Source organism: Arachis ipaensis, chromosome B10 (assembly GCF_000816755.2).
Source record: "Arachis ipaensis cultivar K30076 chromosome B10, Araip1.1, whole genome shotgun sequence".
In the NCBI taxonomy this organism is placed as follows: domain Eukaryota; kingdom Viridiplantae; phylum Streptophyta; class Magnoliopsida; order Fabales; family Fabaceae; genus Arachis; species Arachis ipaensis.
In genome coordinates this window covers 102,386,152-102,398,534 of record NC_029794.2, presented here as the reverse complement: position 1 = coordinate 102,398,534, position 12,383 = coordinate 102,386,152, and the positions used below count along the sequence as shown (strand labels likewise).

General features: G+C 36.0%; 1 protein-coding gene across 1 annotated transcript; it reads right to left on the bottom strand.

Moving 5' to 3' along the window:
* Positions 4,299-5,225, bottom strand: LOC110268448. The gene is made up of 2 exons (XM_021114607.1): positions 5,201-5,225; positions 4,299-4,846 (listed from the first exon to the last, which is right to left on the bottom strand). The coding sequence occupies exons 1-2, from the start codon at positions 5,223-5,225 to the stop codon at positions 4,299-4,301; spliced, it is 573 nt and encodes a 190-aa protein (XP_020970266.1).

Genomic DNA, 12,383 nt, shown 5'->3' with positions numbered 1-12,383 from the left:
TGGGGGAATGATTAATTGGAAGTTCTATCCTTGTTGGAATCTTCTCAAATGTAGTGTAAAGATGTTGTTGTTTTCACTTAGTTAACCCTTACTAAATAAAGGAAAGTCAAGTGATTGAGCTAACTCTTACCCGCAAATCCTAGTTCTCTCCCTTGGAAAGGTCTAGTGTTAGTAGGTACAGGATTAGCCAACAACGTCCAATTTAACTAAGCACTTGAGCATTCCAACTCAAGTGTCTCCTCTTAATCAACCCCCATGTCAAGTAGAAAATCTACTCCATTGACATGGAATTAATACTCATAAAAATATAAGAAGACATAATTAAATGAAATAAAATAGATATTTAAAATTAATTAAAAATAAAAGTAACTCTATATATTAATAAATCCAAAATGCAACATACTTATTTGAATAGTGTCAATGAGCAACTAATAAGAGTAAAGGAATATGGAAACAAACTAAAGTGATGTCTTCACGGAGGTAATGACTCTTCAGCATCCAAAATCCAAAGCGAAAGCATAAACTATCAATGTAAAGTTAATCTAGATTCTGATCTAAAACTAAAAGTAATCCTAATATCGATGTATCTGAATGTGTGTGGATGCGTGTTGAGTCTCTGCATGTTCCCTAGCTTTAGTCTGTGTTTCTGGGCCGAAAACTCGGTTAAAACGTAGCCCAAAATTTCCCCCAGCGTATTCTGTTATTTCTGCAGATCGCACAGGTCACGCGTACGCGTTTTCCACGCGTTCGAGTCACTCGTGCAGACTCCAATCCACGCGTTTGCGTCAGGCACGCGTTCGCGTTGCTGCGATTTCTTCATTTCGCGCGCTCGCGTGAGCCAGGCGATCGCGTCAGTATTCGCTGGTCATCTCCTTGGTTTCTTGTGTTCCTTCTAATTTTGCAAGCTTCCTCTCCATTCTCTAAGCCATTCTTGCCCTATGAAGCCTGAAACACTTAACACATGGATCACGACATCGAATGGTATAAAGGAGAATTAAAATGTACTAATTAAAGGTTTCTAGGAAGCAAGTTTTCAACCATAAACAATACTAGGAAGGAATTATAAAATTCATGCAATCTATATGAATAAGTAGGTAAAGACTTGATAAAACCACTCAATTAAACACAATATAAATCATAAAATAATGGTTTATCATAATTGAACAAATTTTGAAACGGCTATACATATTCTATTTGGGATATTGTATAGATATGTTAATTTCATGTAGGCATGGATGCTATTTCTTGGATCAATCCATTGGATAAGAAACTTCTTATACATCTAAGACAACTAATAAAACTAACTATTCACGCTTTATCAATTAGTAAAATGGTTGGATATGTAATGAAATCTCTATTCTTTTGAGATGTATAAGATGTTATATAGCAGATAATTTTTTTTTTTTTTGAGTTTCTGGAACCCTTATTCTCATTCTAATGCAAGTTTTTTTTCTTGCTCAAAATCACAAAGAAAGCTATTAGTTCATATGATACATGTATAAACTATGTTAGATTTACCTTGTTGGCAAGCAAAGCCCATACACTTTCTTTTCCTAGTTATCTTGTATGCTCGCTCCATCCTAGCATTCTTTGTGTCATATATTCATAGAAGTAACCTTTATAGTGTTACAGATTTAAACATGTAACTGTTCTACTACAAATCTGGTTGTTTTGATCATCACCTCTTGATGGAGTAACTTGTGCCACTAAATTGGTACCTAGTTGGTGCTAAATCCTCCGTTGTTTGACTTTTTTGTTACCCATTTCTAAGTGTATATGGATTCTGCAACAATAATTCTTGTTTCAAAACCAACTGTGACTATAGTATCTAAATTTCTACATGGATGTTCCTTTATAATCATTGAGATAGCTGCAACCAGTCCTAAAATATTTGAATTAAATAGGTATAACAACACCTATATTATCCAAAATCCTCCGAGGCTATAATAATGCTTAGATGCACGGTGTTATTAAAACCTCATAGGATGCCCACTTTTCTTCCATCAATACTTTTTAGTTATAAAATTAAATAATGTTAAGTTGTGCCTACCTGAAGGTGGAATCTCCCTTCTTTCTTCCCATTGAGTAGTTTCATAAGATAAAGAACTATGACTTGCTCTATTTTTGAACCCTGTCCATCCAATGCCACAATATTCATCAACCTTTCTTATCCTTAAAGTCACCACAGGTGTTGTCAACTGATAAAATTGTAAAAAAGAATTAATACTGGACAGTAATAGAATTCTGTGTATGTAAAGATTTATGTTCCCTCCATTGTTAAGTTGAAAGTATGAAGTCATGACCCTTACATTGAAGGAAACAATAATTTTTCTAGATCCTATTGAGGCTTTCCACAAGATCACATATTAATAGTAACATATCTATTTTTAATGACTAGCAACTATATTTACCTTCAATGTTGCTTCTTGTATCGTTGCGGATCTCTAAAAGAGGTGTCCTTTTGGGGTTGCTAACTGCATTTTGTGCTACTACATAATGTACACGGATCTCCTTCTCGTTCAGCTTTGTTCCACTTTCCATCCTATGAAGGGATAAACTGGTTTTTCAAGTGTATTCTACTATAGGTAAGAATTTTTCAAACCAGCAAGTTCAATATACTTACTTGCTTTGAGCTTTCTTTGACTCACAATTCGTTTGTTGTTTTGTATATTAGATCTTTAGCTTCTGTGAATTATCTTAGATTCTTGATATCATTGTCTCTATTTTGTGTTTTGTCTATGGGTTGCTGCAATCTAAAACCTACAATCAAGCATACTCATGCACATTTATTCTAGCAAAATCTGAAGGCATGCATTTGTACTTTTAACATATATTTCTTCATTTAGTGATTCCTTGTAGAACCTTATTTTATCAAAATAATTTTCTTGCAATGATTACTTATCTAGTAGTCCATATACTATTCATGCCATCCCAAATAGCATTAAAACGTGCATTCAAGTTTTTGGCATGTAGCTTTAAATGACCATGTGTTCCACTAACTATGGACATCTACTACATCATTTGCAACCTTAATTTAGTAGTTGGATTACTTATGGGTCTCTTTTTCAATGTAATTTTTTCCAATGAATAACAATGTGGTTTATTTACATCTATGTTAGTGTTATTCATTTCCATTTCATTTTGTATCCTAATACCAATCTGTTTCATTAAGTAAAATTGAGGGTTGACAATTGTGAACAAAATGGCAATTGTTTTTGTCACTTTTGTTGCATTGATTAGTTTCCATAGTTTTAATTCCCCTCATTTTTTAAAAGCATTCCTAATTCTATTTAATCGGCAACAAACTTTGCATTCCTCAAAATGTGTACTTGTATGTCATGAGTTAACTATGTCTTACTGAGAAAAGAAATGACTTACTGTGTAAAAATCATGATTAAAATTTTGATGCCTTCGTCATTATCAGAATCAAGGTAAAATTTGTTTTATTATTCGATAGTCTACTTTTATAGTTATGCAAAACAACATGACTTTTGGTATGCCAAATACATGATATGGATCATTTACCCAACGCTTAAAAGGGTTTGAGTTGTGATTAGTTTCAATAGGATATTACTTACCTGGTCACATTTCATGAAATCAAAATGAACATCCATTTCAATAAGATATTACTTACCCGACCACATTTTATGATATCAAAATAAACATAAGTCCTGAACACCCCTAAGAACAAACGGCATAAACTAAATTCGGGAAACAGCAACAACAGCAAAAATAGCAGAAAATGCATGTCTCAATATGGCAGGGAAACATTTTAATTGTAAACTAAATATCGAAGAGCCCTTCAGAGTGGAGTGTGATTGTTTTCACATACACGTGCTCCTGCCAAGTGTGGTGTAACATATTCTCCCTCCTTCCTTCCTTGTACTTGAGTCTTGAAATGATAACATATGTACCTTCAATGTCATTCAAAGCCCTGTGGCCACTTCTAGCCTCCATTACTGATAGGATGTCCTTCCCAATGAACAATGTTGAAGTGTATGGAATATTAAAACCAGAAATCCTCACTATCTTCTCCCAATTCAGATTATGGTCCCAATCACTTTTGATCTGCCAAACCATGATTTGCCTTGTGAAGTCGATATTGTGATATGGAACAAAACCTACTCCATCGTTGAATTGAGCTAGTGAAAGATAATCACATTTTACTTCTGCAAGTATGATGGCCTCGTAAAACATTCTTTGACGTAGATTGAAAGCAATTATTGATGCTGCCTGGATGAAGTTAGGCCTTCCCATCCTATCCAATATAAAATTCCATCGTTCACAACATATTTTGGTCAAATTTTTGGCACATTAGCATCAAAGGTCCCTGATTGAGCCGATTCCCTTTCAAAGGATGTATACAAAGACCATGAAAGGGTTCTTTGAGAGAAATTCTGCTTGTAAACGTGAATAATTTTATACTCAATCGTGCCTTCAAGAAAGCCATATGCATATAGTGAAACAGCATAAGCAAGGTGCTTGATAGATTCATCTGGTGCGTATCTCTGCTTGTTTATCAGAGGATTCCAAACGAGTAACCTGGAGTTAAGGCCACCCATTGAGATCCTCAAGCAAACATTTCCATTATCAGAACCGATTATAGCATAGAAACCAAATTGGTTGATGCCTGATGGGACATTGAACTGCACCTGGCTGCCGTCATCAACAAAGGCTCGAATGAACCAAAGAGAGTTTTGATCACCGGGAGGGTGGCCTATCCCAATGATGACACTTCTTTTAAGTTCCTTGTTTTCTTTGTAGTTTTTCTTCACAAAAGCTGGTGTGGAGAGTCTAAAGTTCCAAGCTTTACTTAAGCTCTTGCACCTTCTGACTGTCCTTGGGTCTGTGGTGCGGGATTTATAACACACAAACTAACCGGCAAGTGCACCGGGTCATACCAAGTAATACCTCAGGTGAGTGAGGGTCAATCCCACGAGGATTGATGGACTAAGCAATAATGATTGAATGATTTACTTAGTTAGACAAGCAGAAAAGAGTGTTTGGGTCTCAATTGCATCAAACAGTAAATTCAGAGAATCAGAAAGGCAAGCAGTAAATTAAGGTGAAATATATGGAGGAAACAGTTAAGGCTTCAGAGTTATCTATCTTCTGGATTGACTTTTCTTATTAACTATTTTAATTATGCAAGATTCAATTCATGGAAAACTATATGTGACTAAACCCTAATTCTTTATACCTTTTTGGTCTCCTCTAACCTTCATCAACCGCCAATTCCTTGGTCACATGATTCCAATTAGAGGGTTAAGTTTAATTCTAGTTTATATGCCACAGAAACCCTAATTACCCAAATATAAGAGGATTATATGTCACGTATCTTGTTAAGTCCAGATAATTAGCAGTTTAGGAGTAATTATTTTCAAGCTATTGTTCAAGTAAAGAGCTTTTCCAAGTTATACAGGAATTCAATTAGAACAAGTGTCATACTTTCGTTCCACCCAAATTCATAAGATAAAGAACGAAAACAATTCTTGAAATAGAAATCAGTACATGAATTAAAATAGAAGAATAATAGTATCAATCCATACAATAGATAGAGCTCCTAACCTTAACAGTGGAGGTTTAGTATCTCATAGTTCAGAGAGAAAACTAAGATTATGAAAAACTGTAAATTGCAGAATGAGGTAGAAGAGAAGAGATGAGTTGGCCCGAAGGGCTAATTCTTTTCCCTTTTATATCTAATCCTAATTAATGTAAATTATATTTCCTAAAACTAATTAATATCTTTTCCTATTTTAAAAATAAAATAAAGGTTTAATCAATATTTAATAAACAATCTGTGCAACCTTCATAGAGTGTGGGACCACTTGGTTTAGAAGAGGTGGCGCCAAACTTGGAGAATCCAAGTTTGGCTTCATTGAGTCTGCATCCAATCTTCAAGCTGGCGCCAAACTTGAGGTTTCTCAAGTTTGGCTTTATCAAGCCCATGTGTGTTCTCCAACTCTTCTTAGCTGGTGCCAAACTTGAGGTATCTCATGTTTGGCTTCAGCAAGACAGCAAGCAAGGAAGGCGTTCTGATGATCATGGCGCCAAACTTGGGATTTCCCAAGATTGGCGCCACCAAGGTAGTAATTCCATATGAGAGGTGTAGACTATTATATATCGTTGAAAAGCTCTGGAAGTTGGCTTTCCAATGCCACTGAAATCACGTCAATTGGACCTTTGTAGCTCATGTTATTTTTGTTTGAGTGCAAGGAGGTCAGAGTTGACAGCATCATCTATTTTCTTCCTCTTCTTCTACAGAAACTCCATCAAATCCATCTGAATGCTACCTAAAATAAACAGTAGTATTCATAGTGGCTAAAATATATTTAAATCTTGATTAAACTTAACAATTTGAATGCAAATTCACCAGGAAAAGATAGAAAAGATGCTCATGCATCAGTCTGCTTTCACAAGGATTCTCCATATAAGATCATCACCAAGATGAGGAAGATGAACTCTCATGGGTGGAATGTCACTCATTATACAATACATGAATTTTTTACTAATACTCTTTAGAGAGAGATGATGTATCTTCGGTTTAACATTTATTGTTCTCTCTTTAGTCGTGTTTATATAAGACATTGTAGATATATGGTCTTTTAAGGTTAAAGTGATTTCTATTTGTAGTTATGAAGTATATATTAAATCTGAACCATCATCCATGCCACATTATGTTTTGGGTTTTAAAAATGCCATTGTTTGGATGTGCCCAATGTCATAACTCCTGATGTCACGTCAGATAGCATATGCACGAAAACCTATGTCAAAAGTGCTAATGCTGTGATGTGTAACATTATATTGCTTTGCTTGATTAATGTAACACCCTATCACACAGAGTCTTATGATTAAGTCATAAAACAGAGGTGGCGAGGTATTACGACCTCTAAAAATAAAATTTAGTATGTATAGTAGTGTAAAAAAATTTTATAACTAGGACCCTTTGAAGAAAAATGGGTAAATCAAAAACCGTTTAAATCAAAACGCGCAACACTCCGATTGATAACGTAAACTAAACAGATAAAGAGTAAACCGACGCTAAGAGATATACAAAAGAGTGCCAAAATACATATATCAAGACTCGGGACTCGGCTTGCGAAAATAACCGGTCCGAGCATATAAGTATACATACATATATATCAGAGAATTACCCAAAACAACCCCAAAAGACAAAATACAAAACCTGCTTCTCCAAAATGACCTCTAAGAGGAGTAATTACAAAATACATATACAGTGGAGAATATAAGTATCTAAACAAGAATATAATGTCCAAAATAAAATCCCAAGATACAAGGATCTCCGCCAAAAGGAAGTCTCCAGCATGCCTTAGCGAGAAGCCTCACGTCCTGCATCTGAAAACCACAAAATTCACATGGGTGAGAACTAGAGGTTCTCAGCATGGTAACAGTGCCCAAATATCTAACATGTAATGTCCTGGGAAATCCGAAGGCAATCCTAGAACTTCTATTTGCATAATCAAAGCGTATGAAATATAACTAAACCATGAAAATAAAAAGAGGCGACTAACTTAAGGATCTTCAGACTAACTAAATATCCCCTTTCCAAATCCTGCAAACCTCCCAACTGCCAACAGTGATTCAATATGCAAACACAATTATATCAAGTAAAGAGAAGCACAAGTAGGAAGCAAATAAGACAATTAGGCAATTAGCAAGTAATGATGCAGTCAATTAGGCAATCCAGACAAGTCACATATAATGCATATGATGCATGCCTATTCTAGTGGCTGATGAGTCTCATCTGTCGGTTATAAAGCCAACCCGACAAGTCGTGGTAGCTAACCATTGGACTGTCCCTCTATCGTGCATCCCCAAGTCGAGTTATTCTCAACATAAATCATAGATTCATATATATCCAACACCCTTACTGGTGTATATTTACGGGGGCGAGCTCATCCGGAACTTTCACAGTGTCCGGCCACACTTACGACATAGGGTCAGCAGAGTATCGAGTCTCCACCTGGAGCACATGGTGGCTAGCCACTGCTTTCACCCAGGAAAACTCGTATCTCAGATAGGTGGAGGGCAACAAATCACAATAATCACTATTCAGCATAAATGCATATAAATCACAGCCATATATTAACATTCATCTCAACCATCCGGCTTACAAATCATAATCCGTAATAAGCCATAATCATTATTTCACACAGCCATTTGGCTCACATCATATACAACACTCCACCATCCTCCTCAACAACTCATATCATCATCATTCATTAGACTCCTCATAACATCCCCTTTTTTCCTTCACAACTTACCCTCTTTTCTAGATTACTCTCATTCACTAGGTATTTTACATCAATTTAAGATTTAGGGGATGAAATTGGGGGTTTATAAGTGTGAAACAACATCTCGGAAGGTTACAAGCTTATTGAGAATGTGAAAAACTTGAAAACAATAGCTTTAGAAAAGAACTGGGTCGCGTACGTGCGCACACCCAGAAATTATTTTAGAAGTGTGCGTACGCACAGGTCTATACGTACGCGCAGAAACTAAAATTTTCAGGTGTGAGTGCGCGCACAAGGTGTGTGATGAGCGGATAATTTATACGCTTTTTGGCATTGATTTTACATAGTTTTTAGTATGATTTAGTTAGTTTTTACTATGTTTTTATTAGTTTTTATGAAAAATTCACATTTTGGGACTTTACTATGAGTTTGTGTGTTTTTCTGTGATTTCAGGTATCTTCTAGCTGAAATTGAGAGACCTGAGCAAAATCTGATTCAGAGGCTGAAAAAAGACTGCAGATGCTGTTGGATTCTGACCTCTCTGCACTCGAAATGGATTTTCTGGAGCTACAAGAGTCCAAATGGTGCACTCTCAATTGCGTTGGAAAGTAGACATCTAGGGCTTTCTAGAAATATATAATAGTCCATACTTTTCCGATTTTAGACGATGCAAACTGGCGTTCAACGCCAGTTCTCTGCCCTATTCTGGCGTTAAACGCCAGAAACAGGTTACAAGTTGGAGTTAAATGCCCAAAACAGGTTACAACCTGGCGTTTAACTCCAGAAACAGCCTAGGCACGTGTAAAGCTCAAGTCTCAGCCCCAGCACATACCAAGTGGGCCCCGAAAGTGGATTTCTGCACTATCTATCATAGTTTACTCAGTTTCTGTAAACCTAGGTTATTAGCTTAGTATTTAAACAACTTTTAGAGATTTATTTTGATCTCATGACATTCTCATGTTTTACATTGTATCTCTACGGCATGAGTCTCTAAACTCCATGATTGGGGGTGAGGAGCTCTACTGTGTCTCGATGAATTAATGCAATTACTTCTGTTTTCTATTCAATCACGCTTGTTTCTATTCTAATATACTCGCTTGTACTTAACCGTGATGAATGTGATGATCCGTGACACTCGTCATCATTCTCAACCTATGAACGCGTGCCTGACAACCACTTCCGTTCTACCTTAGATTGAGTGTGTATCTCTTAGCCTCTTGGTTCATGATCAGAGTCTTCGTGGTATAGGCTAGGATTATTGGCGGCCATTCCTGAGATCCAAAAAGTCTAAACCTTGTCTGTGGTATTCTGAGTAGGATCTGGGAGGGGATGACTGTGATGAGCTTCAAACTCACGAGTACTGGGCGTAATGACAGACGCAAAAGGATCAATGGATCCTATTCCAACATGAGTGAGAACCGACAGATGATTAGTCGTGCTGTGACAGCGCATTTGGACCATTTTCACTGAGAGGACGGATGGTAGCCATTGACAACGGTGATCCACCAACATACAGCTTGCCATGGAAGGAGACCTGCGTGCGTGAAGAAGGAGACAGTAGGAAAGCAGAGATTCAGAAGACAGAGCATCTCCAAAACCTCAATCTATTCTCCATTACTGCATAACAAGTACTATTTAATTTATGCTTTTTACTCTTCATAAATATAATCACTCTTATCATTGATCTCCTGACTAAGAATTACAAAATAACCATAGCTTGCTTCAAGCTGACAATCTCCGTGGGATCGACCTTTACTCACATAAGGTATTACTTGGACGACCCAGTGCACTTGCTGGTTAGTGGTACGAGTTGTGAAAAGTGTGATTTACCGCACCAAGTTTTTGGCGCCGTTGCCGGAGATTGTTCGAGTTTGGACAACTGACGGTTTATTTTGTTGCTTAGATTAGGAAAATTTTGTCTTTTGGGTCAGAGTCTTTTATTTTCTTTTCAAAAAAATTTTCCAAAAATTTATTATTTTTCTTTATTAATCTTTAGAGTTTTCTGTTTGAGTCTAGTTGCATGTTTTAAATTTGGTGTCCTTTGTGTTTTTGTCATCCAAAAAAAAATAGTTTTTCTCTGTTTAATCATTGCATTTGTTGAATGTGTCTATGTTCTTGTGAATAGTTGCTCCTTTGAGTCTTTCTTTCTAAAATCTTTTCAAAAATAATCTTTCTTTGATTAAATCTTGTGTCAAGTTTTAAGTTTGGTGTTTTCTTGTTAGTTCTTATTTAATTTTCGAAAATTTATTTTTGGTTTTCTAAAAATTTTAAGTTTGGTGTTCTTTTTTTATATTCTTGAGTCCTTTGAGTCTTTGAATTTTTGTTCTTCGTGTTCTTATGAATCTTCAAGGTGTTCTTGAGTCTTGCTTGTGTTTTGATCTTAAAATTTTTATGTTTGGTGTTCCTTGGTGTTTTTCCACCAATTTTTCGAAAATAAGGAGCATTAATCTAAAAAATTTTAAGTTTTGTGTCTTTTTATTGTTTTTCTCTTTCCTCATTAAATTCAAAAATATCTTTTCTCTTTAATTTAAATTGAATTTTCGAAAATTACTTTTAAAAATTCATATTTTTATTTTAAAAATCAAATCTTTTCAAAATTCAAAATCTTTTTCAAAAATCATATCCAAAGTTTTTTAGATCTTCTCAATTAAGCAATTATTTTCACTTTCAAATTTATTTTTTCTCTAAGTTTTTGAATTTACATTTTAAATTCTAATTATTTTATTTTATTTTATCTTATTATTTTTATTTATCTTAATAATTTGGTTTGTTCTACTTCAATAACATAAAAACAAAAATTTATTTTCTTTGCAATTCATATCAATTCCATTTTATCCATCACGGATCTAAGTGGAAATGAACAGTCCAGAAGGACTCTGGGGTCATATGCTAATCCCACTACTGTTGCATATGGGAGTAGTATCTGTATACCTCCCATCAAAGCAGGAAGTTTTGAGCTGAATCCTCAGCTCATTGTCATGGTGTAACAAAACTGCCAGTATTCCGGTCTTCCACAGGAAGAACCTACTGAGTTTCTGGCACAATTCTTGCAAATTGCTGACACAGTACGTGACAAGAAGGCAGATCAGGATGTATACAGACTGTTACTGTTTCCGTTTGCTATAAAAGATCAAGCAAAAAGGTGGTTAAATAACCAACCCACAACAAGCATAAGAACATGGAAACAATTATCAGACAAATTCCTGAATCAATATTTTCCTCCAAAAAGGATGACACAGCTAAGGCTGGACATCCAAGGCTTTAAACAAGAGGATGATAAATCCCTTTACAATGCCTGGGAGAGGTACAGAGGGATGCTAAGGAAATGTCCCTCTGAAATATTTTCAGAGTGGGTGCAATTAGACATCTTCTACTATGGGCTTACAGAAAGAGCTCAGATATCTCTAGACCACTCAGCTGATGGATCTATACGCATGAGAAAAACTATTGAAGAGGCTCAAGATCTTATTGATAAAGTTGCTAGAAATCAGCATCTGTACATAAGTAGTGGGTCCTCCATAAAAGAAGAAGCCAAAGCAGTGTCTACTGAACTTGGTCCTCCAGAACAAGTTGCTGAACTCAATCAACAATTGTGTTTTCTAACAAAACAGCTAGCAGAATTCAAGGAGATGCTATAAGACACTAAAAATGCTAATAAAAATATGGAAGCACAATTAAATCAGACAAAATAGCAGTTATCAAAGCAGATAATAGAAGAATGCCAAGCAGTTCAATTAAGAGGTGGGAAAACATTAAACACCTCACTTCAGAGCAGCAGAAAGCCAAGAAAAGAACAACTGATAGAGGATGAGCAAAATATTATCCAAAATCCCTCTGAGGATAGTAAGAGCCCAGAGAGGAACAACTCTGGCGTTCAAACGCCAGAAAAGGATGCAAGGTTGGCGTTAAACGCCCAACCCACGCGCAGTTCTGGCGTTCAAACGCCAGAAACAGGCAAGGAGCTGGTGTCAAACGCCCAATGAAAGCTCAGTTCTGGCGTTCAAACGCCAGAAACAGGTAAGAAGTTGGCGTCCAACGCCAATCAAGCTTCTAACCCTAGCATTCAAACGCCAGTGAGGGATCAGACATACACAAGTGCTGATAGCAACCCCTCTAAAAAGGCTTCTC